Source organism: Ochotona curzoniae, unplaced genomic scaffold, assembly GCF_017591425.1.
Source record: "Ochotona curzoniae isolate NIBS_2020 unplaced genomic scaffold, NIBS_Ocur_1.0 scaffold_4701, whole genome shotgun sequence".
Lineage (NCBI taxonomy): Eukaryota > Metazoa > Chordata > Mammalia > Lagomorpha > Ochotonidae > Ochotona > Ochotona curzoniae.
Window position 1 is genome coordinate 27,587,419 of NW_024467122.1, and position 18,317 is coordinate 27,605,735.

The 18,317-nt window shown below is 40.4% G+C and overlaps 1 protein-coding gene across 2 annotated transcripts in view; it reads left to right on the top strand.

The window, feature by feature from the left end:
* Positions 1-18,317, top strand: part of SEC23A (SEC23 homolog A, COPII coat complex component) — a 56,220-nt gene that overhangs the window by 24,968 nt on the left and 12,935 nt on the right. For both annotated transcript variants that reach the window (XM_040968915.1, XM_040968916.1), the window contains exons 11-16: positions 347-427; positions 2,221-2,310; positions 3,449-3,555; positions 6,334-6,487; positions 11,986-12,063; positions 17,163-17,324. In XM_040968915.1, the coding sequence (XP_040824849.1) occupies positions 347-427; positions 2,221-2,310; positions 3,449-3,555; positions 6,334-6,487; positions 11,986-12,063; positions 17,163-17,324 (672 nt within the window). The remainder of the gene's footprint in view (positions 1-346; positions 428-2,220; positions 2,311-3,448; positions 3,556-6,333; positions 6,488-11,985; positions 12,064-17,162; positions 17,325-18,317) is intronic.

An 18,317-nucleotide genomic window follows, 5' to 3' on the forward strand; every position in this document is an offset into this window, starting at 1 on the left:
TTTTATCTTCACATCTTGATATGATTGTCTCTATTATACTGTTCCTCTGGATGACTATATGTACCTCTCTATGTGTTGATGTTGAATTATGTATAAAGGTTGCCTTAAATCAGAGAGCATGTACGATATTTGTCCTTTGAGGATTGGCTTATTTCACTGAGCATAATCATTTCTAGTTGGGAAATGAAAGATTTTATCTTACTATGGATTTTGTACTTTAGCTTATAGTATAATACATTTTAAATGTTTTAAGATGAAAAAGAATATCACATTTTCATAGAATTGTCAAGTGGACACTTGAGCTTGTCTTTAATGAAACCGAATCTACCATATTCTTACTTTACAGACGTCAAGGGAAATAAAGATTTCAGGAGCTATTGGACCCTGTGTTTCACTTAATTCTAAAGGACCATGTGTATCTGAAAATGTAAGTCTCCTACTTCTGCAAAGAATGTAGTTTGCTTCAGGTTAGAATTACAGACACCTGGCGAGCTAGCAGCCTGTGGAATTTAAACATTTAAAAAAATTACTTATTTTGAAAGTCAGAGTTACAGAGAAGGAGAGGAAAAACAAAGTGAGAGAATTTTCTATTCTTTGTTTTACTACCAAGATGGGTGCAATGGCATCTAAAGCCAGCGGCTTCATCTGGCTCTCTTGTGTGAGTGGCACAAGTCCAAACACTTCGGTCGTACTGATGCCCGGTGGGATGCTGACCTCACAGGGGGTGGTGTTACACACTACACTACAGTGTTGCCTCCACTTTCAGAATTCTTCTGTGGGCTGTTTTATTCGATTCAGTGTCCATTGCCGTATCTGTGTGTGCTTGCTGTTTTTGGTATATGCTTTCCCATCCACCTATAAATGAAACGTTTTGGACTATCATTGGTTTTCTATGTTTTATGCGCAAGTTATTTCTTGTCCCAGCGTACTTAAACAAAACCCTTCATGATTTTGAAATTTAAAGACTTATAAAAGTCATCATTTTGAATGGATTTTTGTTACCAGAATTTTCAGAATATACCTGCATTCTCTAGTTTTAAGTTTCCATTCCTTTCTCTTTATCTCATATAGTGGTTGTAGGGAGGAGCAAATAACACCAAGAGGGTCATCAGCTTTGCAGATGAAAAACAAGTATTTCATAATCACTTTGCAAAGGGAAAATTTATACCTTAAGACATTTTCTTAGAAATCACACTGCTTACAGTTCTGATTCAGAACCTGTATTGAGCCCACTTGGTGATGACTAGTGACTAAATCCTTGCTTTGTGTGCGCCAGCTGCTCTGCTTCCCGCCCAGCTCCTTGCCTGTGGTCTGGGAAAGCAGTTGAGAGTGGCCTAAAACCTTGGGACCCTGCACCCAAGTGGGAGACCTGGAAGAAGATCCTGGTATCTGGTTTCAGATTGGTTCAGCTCCGGCCATTGTGGCCACCTGGGGAGTGAACCAGCAAATGGAGGATCTTTCTCTCTGTCTCTCCTTGTTTCTGTAAATCTGTCTTTTCAATGAAAATAAATAAGTAAAAAACATATTTATATATAAAATATATGACATATTTTATATATATAAAATTTCATGTTTAAAAGAATATATTTAAAGAAAACCTGTTTTGGGGCCCGATGTGGTAGCCTAGTGATGAAAGTTTTAAAGTCCAGTCGAGGACGGCCCAAGGCCTTGGGACCTTGCACCTGTGTGGAAGACTCAGATGAGGCTCACAGATCAGTGCGACTGCTGGGGAGTGAATCATCAGGTGGAAGATCATCTTCTCTGTCTCTCCTTCTCTCTGTGTATCTGACTTTCCAATAAAAATAATCAGAAATAAATCTTTAAAAAACAAAGTTAATAAGTACATGTTTTGCTTGTTAAATCAGTATCTTTCTACAAAGATTAAATGATTGATTAAAGGATAATGTTAGTTGTAATGGTTCTATAAAGCAGCATGTGCTCCTCAAGGCAACAACTATAAAAAATTAGCATCAAGATTCTTATAAATTACTTAGAAAAAAATTGATATTTTATGATAATTATATTGTGTAACAGTTGCTTTATCTTATTTCATGTTACGTTTATGGCATTTATGAGTTTTAATATTCATTGAATTAGTTTGGCACCTGAAAAGACATTTGTTATTACTGGATTTTGTCTCTCCAACTTTCCTCTTTAACATATGGAATACTGATCAGTTGTGTCCTGTGACTTTTAACATACGACGTTGTATTTTTATAGGAAATAGGAACAGGCGGCACTTGCCAGTGGAAGGTATGCGGACTCAGCCCCACTACAACATTGGCCATATATTTTGAAGTTGTCAATCAGGTATGTTTGAGTATTAAAAAGTAAGTAGGTACTTAATTTAAGCCATGACTATTTCATATTTTTTATTGTAAGCATGCAGAGTTTATCATTTAATTTGCGTTTCTTATTTGTTATTTTCTGTTTTTCAAGAATAAACTTTTTGGTGGAAGACAAATGCCAAAGCATAGGCTGCCCAACTTTCAGTTTTAGTTTTCTTTGTTTTGTATGTATTGTAGCATAAATAAATTATTTTAAATTCTCTTCTAGCTTTGCGATCTTTTGGTTAAAAATCTGTGTCCTGGTTGTCACAGTTGTTTTGGTATATTGTGTAAATTCTTCGAGAGTCAATAGATCGCTATCAGTAAAAAAGTGAAGAAGGTACTATATTTGGAAAGATTTTCTTTTTGCTACAGGAGGAAATAATCATATTAATAACTGTAAAGTACTGACTTATTTCCCAGTAGTTACTTGATATAAAATTAGGTACAAAATATTAATAGCTACCATAAGATAAGTACAGGAGTTTTTTTTATTAATTAATTGCATTAGGAGTTTTTTTTTAACCAATTAAAATATTGAAAGTTAGTGGCTCTTTTTGACTAATAAAAATACAAATCCACAAAACTTCACACAATCAAAAATAAAACAAGAATGTCTGCAAATGTCCCAAGCAAGTTTCCCCATTGACCATTCGTCACTTCTTTGTGATAGTCTCATCATTTTATTGGTTTCTTCGTTATGTGTTTTCCACTGCTCAGCTCTTGATCATGTGCTCATCCTACTGAGTTCTTTGCTCATTTTTTCTTTTCTTTTTGATCATTTTTCCTTTATCCAATTTCAGTTGAGCTTCATTATCCTCATGTAGGCCTTTGTGAATTTTTACAAGTTCTTCCTGTTGTTTTGTTTTCCGTGGCCCTCTCAGTTATATATTAGTTGTAAATTGATTCCCCAAAAGGACTCACTCAAGTCTTCTCATCCTTTGTAATTTTTCATTGCTCTCAAATTAGTTTCTTCTGTTTTATGTGGCAAATCATGACTGCTTTGTAAGTAGTAAAGACAAGCACCTAATCGATATAGAAGCCAATGTGTTAGTGTTAGGCTATGTAGTCTTGATCTTATGTACAGCAGATCGATTAGTTTCTGCTCTGTTTTCTCACAGCATAATGCTCCAATTCCTCAAGGGGGGCGTGGTGCCATCCAATTTGTGACACAGTATCAGCATTCAAGTGGGCAGAGACGCATCCGAGTAACCACCATTGCTAGAAAGTAAGCTGTGTTTATTAGAGATTTAGTTTACTAAAACTACTAGTAACTTTTTTCATTTTCAGAATGATTTTTAATTTTTAAGGTTAAACTAATACACATGGGTAATTGGTATTAAGAATTTCACAAATAAAGAGTTTAAAAATATGGAGTGGGGTTGTTCACTGTGGTCAGAGTGAACAACCTTTAGTAGAAGTGGATGTCTTATTTTAAAACTACTAGTAACTTGTAAGAGTTTTAAATGAAACTATTCTCTAAGTGTTCTTTAGGCAGGTAATGACTAAAGTGAGTGTGCATTCATGCAAAAAACCATGTGAGGAGGAAAACTGCTCACACAACCCTCTAAAGATAATTGGAGAAATTTAAATGTGGTCTCTATTGGATGAAAATGTCATTGTTAAATATCACATTTGCTAGATAAAGTTATGTGAAACATCTTTTAAAAATTCATGGAGAATCCATTTTACAGAAAAACTGCATGAATTTCATTTCTTTTTTACATAAAAAAACTTATTATTTTTAATTTTTTTCAAATACTTTATTTTTATTGCAAAGTCAAATATACAGAGAGGAGGAGAGACAGGAAGATCTTCCATCTGATGATTTATTTCCCAAACGGCTGCAATGGCCGGTGCTGTGCTGATCCAAAATAGGAGCCTGGAGCCTCTTCCATGGCTCCCACATGGGTGCAGGATCCCAAGGCTTTGGGCCATCCTCACCTGCTTTCCCAGGACACAAGCAGGGAGCTGGATGTGAAGTGGGACCACTGGGGTTAGAACAAGTACTCTTATGGGATCCCTGCACATGCAAGGTGAGAACTTTAGTCACTGAGCTACAGTGCTGGGCCCTAAACTTAGTATTTTTAAATTGTTTTCCCGGGTCTGGCAGCGTGGCCTAATGGCTAAAGTCCTTGCCTTGAAAGCATGGGGATCCCATATGGACACCAGTTCTAGTCCCGGCAGCTCCACTTCCCATCCAGCTCCCTGCGTGTGCCCTGGGAAAGCAGTCAAGGATGGCCCAAAGCTTTGGGACCCTGCACCCGTGTGGGAAACCCGGAAGAGGTTCTTGGTTCCCAGCTTTGGATTGGCTCAGCACTTGGTCATTGCAGTCACTTGGGGAGTGAATCATCAGACGGAAGATCTTCCTCTCTGTCTTTCCTCCTCTCTGTATATCTGACTTTGTAATAAAAATAAACAATATCTTAAAAAAATTATTTTCCCATCAGCTTTTTTGAAGGTTCTTGTATAAAAGGTTATCCATTTTTTTTTTTTAAATTTGTTTGTTTTATGAGAAAGTCAGATTTACAGAGAGAAGGAGGAACAGAGAGAGATTTTCTATCCGCTGTTTCACTCCCCAAGTGGTCACAGCGGATGGAGCCCATTTGATCTGAAGCCTGGAGCTAGGAGTTTCTAGGTCTCCCATACAGGTGCAGGGTCCCAACTCTTTGGTCCATGCTCGACTACTTTCCCAGGCCACACGTAGGAATCTGGATGGGATGTGAAGCAGCTGTGATACAAACTGGCACCTATATTGGATCCTGGTGCATGTAAGGTGAGGATTTTAGTCACTAGGTTACTGTGCTTGGCCAAAAGGCTATTCTCCCATCCAAATACTAACCAGGCCCGGCCCTGCTTAGCTCCTGAGATCAGATGAGATCGGGTGCGTTCAGGGTGGTATGGCCATAGACCAAAAGGCTATTTTTAGGAGATATACACTAATATGTACATGTGACATGTATATTGACTAATGTAATGTCAGTAGCTGCAGTTTAATCTTGAAAAGCTGTGCAATGGGGCCCAGTGGCGTGACCTAGTGGCTAAAGTCCTCCCCTTGAACGTGCCAGGATCCCATATGGGCGCTGGTTCTAATCCCGGCAGCTCCACTTCCCATCCAGCTCCCTGCTTGTGGCTTGCGAGAGCAGTCGAGGACGGCCCAAAGCTGTGTGGGAGATCTGGAGGAAGTTCCTGGTTCCTGGCTCTGGATCGACATAGCACCGGCCGTTGCGCTCACTAGAGGAGTGAATCATCAGATGGAAGATCTTCTCTATCTCTCCTCCTCTCTGTATATCTGACTCTGTATATCTGATACAGGATACTTTTAGTTATGGTTTTTTTTTTTTTTTTTTGCCTTTGGTGATTAAAGACCACAAGGAGAATTTCCCTGACGTTTCATTCATTTTCCAATTTATTAAATCAGAAAAGCTTTATTTTTGTATTTTTGTTGTTATGCTTTTACACACTTGAAGAACTCAACATTTTTTAAACTTTACTGAATATTTGGGTTAAAAAATTGTTTTAATGTATTTATTTAAAAGGTAAGGAGGTTGGGAAGGAGAGAAAGAGAAAAAGAAGAAAAAGAGAGATTGAGATCTCCCATGTGCTGTTTCATTCTGCAGACACCTGCGGCAGCCTGGACTGGGCCTGTTTGAACCTGGGCTCTGGGAACTCAGGTGTAGGCCATTGAGAGAACAACCCAGCAGACTTAGGAGTGTAGCTGCTGGGACTTGAACCCAGGCACTCTGGCTTGAGATTTGAGTGTCCCAAATAATGTCCTAACTGTTGTGCCAAGTGCTTCCTCCCAATAAAATTTTGAAGTCAGATCCAGTGATTTATGTATCTAAGTGTGTTAGTCTTGAACACATGTATACTGTTAGGTAATATTGAAGTTTTAAAATATTGATGCAGCTTTTGGATTTTTTTTAATTTAAATCTGTGGTAGCCTTACTGTGATGTTGTGAGTACAGTAACTGAGCTGCTTTTCTGTACTTCGTGTTGTGTCTAGCTGGGCTGATGCTCAAACTCAGATCCAGAACATCGCTGTGTCTTTTGACCAGGAGGCAGCTGCCATTCTTATGGCCCGGCTTGCAATCTACAGAGCAGAAACGGAGGAAGGGCCAGATGTGCTCCGATGGCTGGACAGACAGCTCATTCGACTGGTAAGAAGAAAATGCTCTCTGAGTTTGTGTGCTTTCTCTTATAATAGCTTTTCAGCTGATTTTAACCATAGTTAACGGTCTATTTGAAATACCGTATGAAGGATTCCCAGTCAAGTAGCACAGTAACAAACAGAAGAATTTAGTTATCTTCCTACAAATTAGAATGGGCTTTTTCCTTAAAAGTAGAGAATGGCCATTATATAACCTGTCATTTATTTAATTTTAATTTTAAAGGAAGAGTTACAAAGAGAGAGGACAGAGACAGCTCTTCTTTCTAGTGGTTTCCTTTCCAAATGGCCACACTGACAAGGGCAAGCCGGGAGAAGCTGGGAGCCAGAAGCTTCTTCCAGGACTCCTGTGGGTACAGGGGCCCAAGTATTGTGCCATCTTCTGCTGCTTTCCCAGTGCATTAGCAAGGGAGCTGGATCAGAAGTGAACAGCTGGAACCTGAACTGGTGCCTGTGTGGGATGCTGGTACTGCAAGGTAGCTTTACCTGCTATCATATAATGCCAGTCCCCTATTATTTTTCTGTTTTGTGGGGTCTAGTGTGAATTTAATTCCATATTTAATTCTAAGTTTTTATAATTGTTTTTACTACTCTTTAATGTGTTTCTTCATTGCTGTGGTTTCAGTTTTCTATTTTCATTTTAATAGAACTATGTATGCATGTCTTTAAGAAATTTATGCATAAAAATCTTACCTGTTAAGGTAGAAAAATTTAGACAAATCTTGATCATATGGATCTAGATTACCAAAGTTTGTGCTAGCAATGCTGACTTTTTTCTAAGATTTATTTACTTTTATTGGAAAGTCAGACATACAGAGAGAGGAGGAGAGACAGACAGGAAGATATTCTGTCTGCTTGTGTACTCTGTGAGTGGCCACAACAGCCAGAGCTGAGCCAATCTGAAGCCAGGAGCCTGGAGGTTCTTCCGGGTCTCCCATGTGGGTGCAGGCTCCCAAGGCTTTGGGCCATCCTCAACTGTCTTCCCAGGTCACAAGCAGGGAGCTGGATGGGATGCGGGGCCACTGGGACATGAACCAATGCCCATGTGGAATTCTGACATGTGCAGGGCAAGGATTTGAGCCACTAGGCTACCATTGCTAGGAACGACTTACTATTATTTTTTTAATATATTGCGAACTTATTACTTATGGAAATTAGTGGATTTCACTAGGCTTAAGTTCTTGATGCTACATTTAAAAAAAATCTATTTCTTAAATGTTTGTATTTATTTCCGTCTACTTAAAGGATGGAACAACACAGAGAGAGGCAGAGGCAGTGATTGGTTGTTTGCTCTTCTATCTACTGATTGATTTCTCAATGCTCACAGTAGCCAGGGCTGGGCCAGACTGAGACCAGGAGTCCAGAATCCCTCCCACGTGAGTGACAGGTGCCCAAACACTTGAACCATCATCTGTTGCTTCCCAAGATGGATTAGCAGGAAGCTCAGTGGGAAGCCGGAGTTCAGACTGGCACTGCAGTGGCAGTTGTGGACATCCTGACAGCTTAACATGTTGTGAAGAAATACCTGTCCTGATGCTCTATTTTTTTTTAAAGATTTATTTATTTATTTGTTTTAAAAGCAGAACTATAGAGAGAAAAGGAGAGTGCCAGGGAGATAGATCTTCCATCTGCTGGTTCACTTCCTAAATGACCACAAAGACCAGGACTATGCTAGGCTGAGCCAGGACCCAGACCCAGCTTCTGGGTCTCTGTGGGTCTTTCATCTGGGTCTCCCTCTTGGGAACAGAGGTCCAGGGACCTGGGCCACCTTCTGTCGCTTTCCCAAGCACATTATCAGGAGTGTAGGTCATAAGTGGAGCAGCATACTGGTACCCATTTGGGATGCTGGTGCTTCAGGCAATGACTGTACTCTCTGTACTACAGCACTAGACCCAATGCTCCATTTTTAAGAGAAATTTTATTGAAAGTATTTACTGGAGAGGCAAAGAGACAGTGTGTGTTGCCATCTGCTGGTTCATTCTTATATTATCAGGTAGCTGTAGGAGCTAGAGTACATGTTGAATGCAGGTACTTCAATATGGGACTTCAGCATCTTAACTGTAAGGCCAAACATCTGCTGCTCAGTGTTCCAGATTTATTCGGAGAATGCTGGCTTGTTATTTCCTTTAAAGTGCTTCCTCCTTAGCTCTTCAGTTCAAACATCTTATTGAGAACACTCTACAAAGCTATCAGATTTCTCTGTATGGTTTTTAGTGTTGTTTTTTGTAAGTTCCTAAAATAGTCATTTTTTAAAGACTTTTAAATTTTTTATTGGAAAGACTGTTACAGAGACAAGGATAGAGAGAGGGAAAATTCTTCCATCTCCTAGTTTACTTTCTGGTTTAATTCTCAAATGGCCACAATAGCAAGAGCTGAGCTAAACTGAAGCTGGAAGCTAGGAGCTTCCTCTGGGTCTCCCATTTGGGTAAAAGGGATCAAGGAATTGCACCATCTTCTGCTGCTTTCCCAGGCTGTAGGCAAGAAGCTGAATGGGAGTGGAGCACCTGAGACACAAACTGTGCCCATATGGGATACCAGTGCTGCAATCAGAGTCTTAGCCTATTGCATGACACCAGCCCAAAGTCTTAAGTGAGCTAGTTTTCAACAATACATGCCATTGTATAAATGGCATGTATTTATTTATGCAAAGTGAGTATGCGTATTTCACAGTACAGATTTTTAAAAAAAGATTTATTTATTTATTTATTTTTATTGGAAAGTCAAATATACAGAGAGGTGGAGAGACAGACAGAAAGATCTTCTGTCTGTTGATTCACTCCACAGGCAGCTGTAACAGCTGGAGTTGAGCCAGTCCAAAGCCAGGAGTCTGGAATGTCTTCCATGTTTCCCACATGGGTGTAGGGTCCCAAGGTTTTGGGCCGTCCTCTACTGTTTTCCCAGGCCATAAGCAGGTAGCTGGATGGGAAACAGGATGGCCGGGATTAGAACTGTGGCCCATATGGGATCCTGGCATGTGCAAGGCGAGGACTTTGGTTGTTGGGCTACCATGCCAGGCCCCATAGTACAGATTCAGGAACAGATTTATGCTTTTTTTCTCACCCATTCTCCTTTTTTTTTTTTACAACCACATTTTTTTCCTTTTTTTTTAAGATATATTTATTTTTTGAAAGATTTACAGAAGGGGAAGAGACAGAGAGAAAGATCTTCCATCCACTTATTCCTCAAGTGGCCACAATGGCTAAGCTGAAATGGTGTGAAGCCAGGAACCCAGAACTTGTAGTCTCCTACTTGGGTGCAGGGTCCTTAGGCCTTGAGCTGTTCTTGACTGCTTTCCCAGGCCACAAACAGGGAGCTGGATGGGAAGTAGGGCAGCTGGGATATGAACTGGTGCCCATATAGCATCCAGGTGCATGCAGTGTGAGAACTTTAACCCGCTAGACTATTGTGCTGGGTCCCAATGGCATATTTCACTTTGCAATCTTGGGTTTAGCACTACTTTGGGTGAAAAATTCAGCAGATACAAAGTGGTAAAAAGCATACTGTTTTCTAGGATATAGACAAAGTCTGTAAACAATAAGCAAATCTCAAAATGTCCATCTCACTCATATAGATTACATTTTTAAAATTCTGTATAGAATTGCAGATCAGAGAAAGCATTTTTGTCCTTCTGGGACTGGCTTATTTCACTAAATGTAATGATTTCCAGTTGCATCCATTTGTTGTACAAGACAGGATTTTATTATTTTTTGTGGTTGAGTAGTATTCCATTGTGCGGAATACTACACTTTTTAATATAATTTTCCTCATCCAGTCGTGGATGGACATCTGGTTTATTCAGTCTTGACTGTTGTGAAGTGAGCTGCAATCATGAGTGTACAAATAACTCTCTTGTATGCAGAGAGCCACTTTTATAATAGCATCTGGAACTTTTTTTCATCTGTGAGATTTGTTTTATATCAGCACTTCTTTCTATAGAAAGTAGCATTGTGATAATGATAGCATATTTTTAACTAGAGATTAAACTTCTCAGACTCAACCATATGTACAAATGCCAACACAGTTCCTTCAATACAGGCCTTTTATTTCGAGATTGTAAGATAAAACATGAAGTATATTTTTTGTCCTTTGCTTGTTTAGGGCAGCAGAAAAGTTTGTTATTGCAGCAAAAAGTTTTCTTGAAGCTCACTATCAACTAGAGACCTCAGATGACACTGGTGAAACCTGCTAACTCATCACTCTGAACAGAGAAGCTGTTATTTTTCAGGTTATTACACAAAGCTCTTCAGTATCCTGTGATGGGTCATCAGTACTTTCAGCTATGGGACTGTTTTGAACTGGAACCTATTTAGTTTCTCAGATTACTGAGCAGCTGGAACTTGACAGTGCTCTAGTATGAGATGCTCGTGTGGCAGGTAGTGGCTTAGCCTGTTGAGCCACAGTGTTGGCCTCTACATGGAAATTGGTAGCAGGACACTTGGTTGCTGTCCATCGCTATGGGTGGACATGAAATATGCTGAGTTCAATTTAAGAAAAAAAATAATAAAACCTCTTAAAACGATTTGTTGCTAAAAGTCCCTGTTATATGTAAATGAAATCGGTGAAACTGTTGTTCATATTTTTCCTTTAATTGGTCAAATTAAACTGGTGTACACTTGCTGTGAAGCCTCACATGATGACAAAAAATTGTCAAAAAATAGATTAATATGTATCTAAACCTATGGATGTAGAAATGAAACCAAGGGCAGGAGCCATTAAAGAAAAATGATAAAAGTCAAATTGATAAAAATACTATAGTATTTAATGTTAACTTTTGTCATTCTAAAAATTCTTTGTTTTTTGTTAATCTGATTTATTTGTTTCTTTTTGTGTGTGTTTAGATTTACTTATGTAAGAGGAAGAATATGAAGGAGATAGCTTATGTTCAATGGTTCACTCCCTAAATGCCTACAACAGCTAAGGCTGGCCCAGGCTAAAGTCAGAAACCAGGAATTCCATCCTATTAATCCCAAGTAGGAGGCAGGAACTCAAATACTTGACCGTTCTCTCCTGTCTTTTCAAGGGTGGTTGTTAGTAGGCAGCAGGATCTGGATCTCCCAGACAGGTTGCAGGGACCAGACACTTGAGCTATCTTCTGCTTTTCTGATGACATTAGCAGGGAGCTGAGTTGCAAGTGGAATAGCTCGGAGACAAATGAGCTGATTTTCAGCTCAGACATATGGGATGCTGGTTTTGCAGGCAGCAGATTTATCAACTATGCCACAATGTGTTTTTCTTTCAGAGTCTTACAGGGCTCATTATTGAGCTTTTTTGGTCATTATCTAACAGTTTTTTATTTGCTGCAAGAGACACTTTGTTAAAAAAATTCAAACATTTTGGATTGAGTTATTGCTGCCTGTATGCAAAGTGTTGCTTCTGAAGTATAGATTTTTTGTTGCTGTTGTCATCAGTGTCTTAGTGAGTCTGGGTAGTATTCTAATTTAAGATGCTTCAGAAGGTACACATATTGATAACAATTTTTCTTATATTTAGTGTCAGAAATTTGGAGAATATCACAAAGATGATCCGGGTTCCTTCAGATTTTCAGAAACATTTTCCCTTTATCCACAGGTAAGTAGATAAAAGGTCTGTGTTCTTGTGTTGCCAGTAGTATTGGATCTTAGCTCCTCTGTGATTATTTTTGTCTTAATATTTATGCACTTCATTTGGAAAGTCAGTTTTAGAAGGAGAGGGAGAGACAGTAACAGAGAAATCTTGTCTGCTGTTCACTCCCTGAATGGCTGTAACAACCAGAGCTGGGCCAGTCCAAAGCTAGGAACCAGGAGCTTCTTCCATGTCTGCCATGTGGGTGCAGAATCCCCAGGACTCTGGCCATCCTTCACTGCTTCCCAGGCCATTAATAGGGAGGTGAATGTGAAGTGGAGTAGCTTGAACATGAACCAGTGCCCGTATAGGATGCTGGGACTATAAGCAGAGGAATAGCCTGTTAGGCCTCCATACCAGCTCATGATTTTTTTTTTTTTTAATTGGAAAGGCAAGTATACAGAGAGAAGGACATTCAGAGAGAAAGATCTTCCATCTGCTGGTTCACTCTTCAAGTGGCTGCAGCAGCTGATCCAAAGCTAGGAGCTGGGAACCTCTTCCAGGTCTCCCACATGGGTGTAGTGTCTCAAGGCTTTGGGTCATCCCAAGCCACAAGCAGGGAGCTGAATGGGAAGTGGAGCAGCCAGGATACAAACTAGTGCCATTATGGGATCCTGGTGGATATAAGGCAAGGATTTAGCCACTAGGCCATTGTGCTGGGCCCATGATGTTCATTTTTTAATACTCATTATTATTATTATTAATAGATGTTGGTTTCTCTTCTCTTGTTTTTATTTTAATTGGAAAGTCAGATTTACAGTGTAGAGGGGAGATAGAGAGGATGATCTTCTGTCCATTGATTCACTCCCCAAGTGGCCTCATGGGCCAGAGCTGTGCCGATCTGAAGCCAGGAGACTCTTCCAGGTCTCCCACGTGGGTGCAGGGTCCTAAGGCTTTGGGCTGTCCTCAACTGCCTTTCAGGTCACAAGCGGGAAGCTAAATGGGAAGCAGGGTGGTCAGGGTATGAGCTGGCACCCATATGTAATCCTAGCATGTGTTAAGGTGAGGACTTTAGCCACTAAGCTACCGTGCTGGGTTCTCATCTGATTTTTTAATATTCATTTTGTTAGGGGAATTTTAATAGCATATGCACTATCATTTAAATATTACTTATTTATTATTTCAAAGGTAGAGTGTCAGAGAGATGGAAAAACAAAAAGAATCTTTGATCTTTTGATTCAGTTCCTAAATGGCCAGAATAGCTTCCCTGGACCAGACTACAGCTGGGAGTCTGGTCCCACGTAGATTACAGGGGTACAAGTACTTGGGCCATCATCTGCTCCTTTCCCAGGAGTGTTAGCAGGGAACTGATTTAGAAGTGGAGTAGCCAGGACTTGAACTAGCATTCTGCTCGGGATGTTGGCATGGCAAGTGGCGGCTAAACCCACTGACCCCAATGCCAACCCCAGTATATGGTATTTTTATATTGAATTTGCAAACAGTTATTTATTTGTGGTAAAGAGACACTTTCAGTGGCACCCTACTGTGAGTATAGTTGGATAGAAGTCTGGGTTTCCAATTGATGTAAGTGGATCTATTATGGTGGTACAAAGAAGACTTTATCTGAAGTAATTTTAAAAAATTTTAAAAAAATTACAAAATCTCCCAGCATTCTATCATCATCTAAGCACAGTTTAATTGGGCTATCCCAGGTAAATAAAAAGAAACATTTAAATTATTTTTTGGAGCCATGGGGGCTCTCTCCATGTATCTATCCTTCAGTTTGATGATTTTTAAAGACTAGGTTTATACAGTAAGCAAGTCACAGAGGTAACATTTACTCAGCTGCAGCCAACAGAACACCTTGTACAAAGAACTTTGGGAGTGTAGAGATGTTGTGGGTCCCATTTAGAAGGAACTTCCGGTCTCCAGCATGAGATCAGAAATACAAATAACACAGGAAAGAAGCTGGAAAATGGTATGCAAGATACACAGAATTTAAAGACAGCTTAAAAGAATCCTCCCAAACAGGTGATATAATCTGTTTTTGTCAAGGAGTTGGCATTTTGCCTCAGTCTAGAAGGGTGTTACTCTTGAAATGTAGAAATTCAGCTGCTTGTTCATGGAAGCTTTATTTAAACCTTCAGCTTTCTTCTTCCTTGTGTTTTCAAAACTTTGGAACCTTTTGAAAGGCCACAAGAGTAAAGGAAATCTCCATTCTGAAAGCATTCAGCTAACATTTACCGATTAGTAGTTCTGTGAATAAATAGGAATGAAGTAGTAAGAGCTGAGTGAGTTTTTTTTTTTTTTGGTTGTTGACCTGATGCGAGCAAAGGAGAGGAGTGTCAGAGTGGCCAGTGACAGGAGAGAACTGTTGATGAATTCCAGGAAGAAGTCACATGCAGGCTCTTGGACTTGAAGATTTAAGACAAGTGACTGAGAACAGAGTGCAGTTCTTTAGTTTCAGCTGAGCCTGTGGGTTGTAGCAAAGGCTCATTGTAGCTGTTGTTTTAGTCAGCCTTCCCTCTCTTCCCCTGCCGGACCTCTGCTTTTTTGTCAGGATTTATTTACTTGAAAGGCAGTTTTACACACACACACACACACACACACACACACACACACACACACACACACAAATACATGCTGTGGTTAGAGAGATGAATTAAAGCAAATACTGATAACATTTTGGCATCAACTTCTAAATAACTTAGGTTCACACACTGTTTTTGTCACTGATTTTTCCTTCTGAGTCACCTCTGTTACTTTACTTTTTTTTTAATTGATGTAGAATTATATTTTTAGGCAGTTGAAAAATACCATTAAGATTCCTTTTTAATGCTAGGGCAGGAGGTAGACTGAGTAAGGCTGGTTCATGAACCCACTGGTAAGCATGAAACCTGGTATTGGGAGAGGTTCTGATAGAGGAGCCTGGGCAACTCCTCTGGCAGGACACAGACCTGGCAGGTAAGCGCAAGAAACATGATAGGAAACAGCCTAGAACAGGCCATGGAAAGTTACCCAATGGCATACAATTGGCAGGGGTTGGGGGAAGACCAGGCTGAATCTGTCCATGTCATCCACTGGCAAATCCAAGCACCAGAACAGTGTGGGTTGAGCCAGGTTCGGTCACAACAAAGGCTAGTGCACAATACAGAATGCCAAGGTGAGGTTGCCTGTACGGGAAGGGACCACAGTGCCCAACCAGCAAGCCTGAGAACAAGGAAGGGAAGGGGCAGAGCCGGCAGGGGAATAAGGGAGGGTTCCCTTGCTGGACAGCTACTCCCGCAGGAGAGCGTGGGCTGGGGTGGGGGTAGACCAGACTAGGCAGGGCTACAACACCCGTGAGCCTCATGTGGACTAGATCAGGGAAAAGCCAGGCTGGGCTGATTATTCCTACTGATGCAAACAAAATTAGAGTGGGTGAGGGTTGTTAGAGCTTAGCTGCAGCATCAGCTGGCAGAAGCTGGCACTGGGAAATAGTTCTGTCAAGTAAACCACAGAACTATCTGGAGGGTGCATAATCTTGGAGTGGGAGAGGCCTGGGAGGGAAATAGTGGGCTCCTCCCTCTTGGGTTACCACTCTCATGGGAGGGCATGAAAACTAGGACAGGGACTGGGGTGGAATGGGGTGTGGGTCAGACTGGACTACTGCTACACATACTGGCAAACCAGGGTAGGGGGTGGGCCTGGTGGGGGTTATTGTGGGTTGCTCCAACTAGGCTGCAGCTCCCACTGGTTTATGCGAGGACTGAGTATATGCTGGGCAGTACCAGGCTGGACTGCAACACCCATTGGTTCCAGTGGAAGTCGGAAGTGAAAGCAGAACCAACCCAGCAATTGCAACCACCAGCTGTTCGGTGTGATGGACTGTGCCAGGCCCTGTACTTGATAGTACATACAAGAATCTGGTCTGAGAACACCTCAGACAAAGTTTCTTTGGAGATCTCCCCAATCAAAATGCTGGACTCAGAACCCGAACCAAGAAAAGAGAGAAGACAGAACAGGTCAACCAACCATCTCAGCTATATCTTGGCAATGAAATATGGGGCAAACAGACTCTATGATGGACTATGTCAATCAGTGGATTCTTCAAGGACCTCATAGTGCTTGGAGTAGCAAGATTGGCAGCGATTCATAACTGTTGAAATATCGAATCCACTTGAGCAAGAACCTCAGAGCATGCCCTACATCTGGGACCTGGGGAGGGTGGGAAATTGGGTTGGCCTTCTCCCTTAATGCCCCCCTTTAAATATGAAGGAAACTATGGAAAAAGTACTAGTCTTACCCACTTTCCTGTAGCCCTTGAACCTTTTTACCCTAATTAACTATATAAAGATTGTCAAAATATTAAAAAAAAATAGAAAAAAAAGATTCCTTTTTAAAAAAGATTTTTTAAAATTTTTATTAGAAAGACAGATTTACACAGAGGAGAGGTAGAAAGACATTCCGTCCATTAGTTCACTACCCAAATGGCCACAGTAGCTAGAGCTGAGCTGAGCTGATCTGAAACCAGGAGCCTCTTGCAGGCCCCCCACACGGGTGCAGGCCCAAAGCCATTTTCCACTGCTTTCTTAGAGTACAAGCAGGGAGCTGGAATGGAAGTGGAGCAGTTGGGACACGAACCAGCACCCACATGGGATTCTGGTGCTTGCAAAGTGAGGACTTAGCCATTGTGCTGGGATCTATCTAAGATTCCTCTGTGGGGAATGCTGTTTACTGTGTTCTTATAATTTTTTAAAAAAATAGTTGTTTAAGAGAGAGATAACACTGCATTCATCCCCATATGACTGCAGTGGGTGGGGCTGAGCCAGGCAGAGGCAGGGGTCTGGAGTTTTTTTTGGGTCTGCTATGTAGGTACAGGGGCCCAAGCACTTTGGTCATCAACTGCTGCTTTTCCAGGCACATTAGGAGGCATCTGAATCAGAAGTGGTTCAGCTGGGTCTCAAATTGGTATTCACATGGGATGCTGGCTCTGCAGGCATTGGCTTCATTTGCTGAGCCACAGCACTGGCCTCATGACCTGTTTTTATTTTGTAAATAGTTGTAATATTCAGATACTTTTGTAAATAGTATACTATTGCAACATTAGAATCTGTAAAAGTGATGTCACTTGTTGTATCTTACAGTTTATGTTTCACTTAAGAAGATCTCCTTTCTTGCAAGTTTTTAACAATAGTCCTGATGAAAGTTCCTATTATCGTCACCATTTTATGCGTCAAGATCTGACACAGTCTCTGATCATGATTCAGCCTATTTTGTATGCATATTCCTTCAGTGGACCACCAGAGGTAAGAGTGCAGAGCAACAAGAACCTGATCTTGTTATTGTGATGTGCAGCTATAGGCATTTAATTAAAAGAATACCTATCTCAAGCTATTTGTGTTTTAACTGAAAATTATTTGTGCTGTATATCTTGCTAGTCTGATTCTAAACTATCCTAAAATTATATTAAGATGGAATAGAAGAGATGTTTAGATCATTTTGTCTAAATATTTGCTCAAATCTTTTACAACTTTTTATATGTAACAATTTGTAGATCCGACTATGAGTCTATAGTCTGTCACTTATTCTAGAAGTTAGTGTCTAACAGGATAAAGAGCTTTCTATATTATGTAATGTTATTTTCCTTTGGTCTTTTGAAAAAAATGAGCTACTTTTGTTTATAAAGATACATACTGAAAAGTTATTAAGGTCACTCAGTTAACATTTATGGCCTACTTATTTTGTTTTTTAAATGTTATTTATCAAGAGAAGGAAACTGACAAGACAGAGAGCATCCTCAAATGCTCATTAACATCATGGGGTAGAGGGCTGCAACTTGGAATTGGATCTCAGTCCAGGTCTCCATGGGTGGCAGGGACCTAATTAAAACTTAAGACACCTTGGATGAGCATTAGCAGGAAGCTGGGGTCTGGAGTGGGGCTGGAATTTTAACCCAGGCACTTTGATAGTACTACAGGCAGCTTAACTGTTACAGCAAATTGAGAAATGACCGTTTCTCCATTCAGTAATTATAATGGTCTGTTTTACCACTACAATGTATGTAGTGGCTATATTTGAAATGTTAAGTGTAAAGGAAAAAAAAATTATTGATCATGATCCTTTATGATGCCTCCCTCACTATTGTGTGAACTAGTGAGTAATATGTTTTATTTTGTTATTACAAGCTGTATTTATTTGAAAAGTAGAATTAGAGAAAGAGAGAGAGCGAGCTCTTTTATCCCCTTGTCCCCTCCCTAAGTGACTAGAGTGGATGAGGCTGTGCCAGGCTGAAGCCCGGA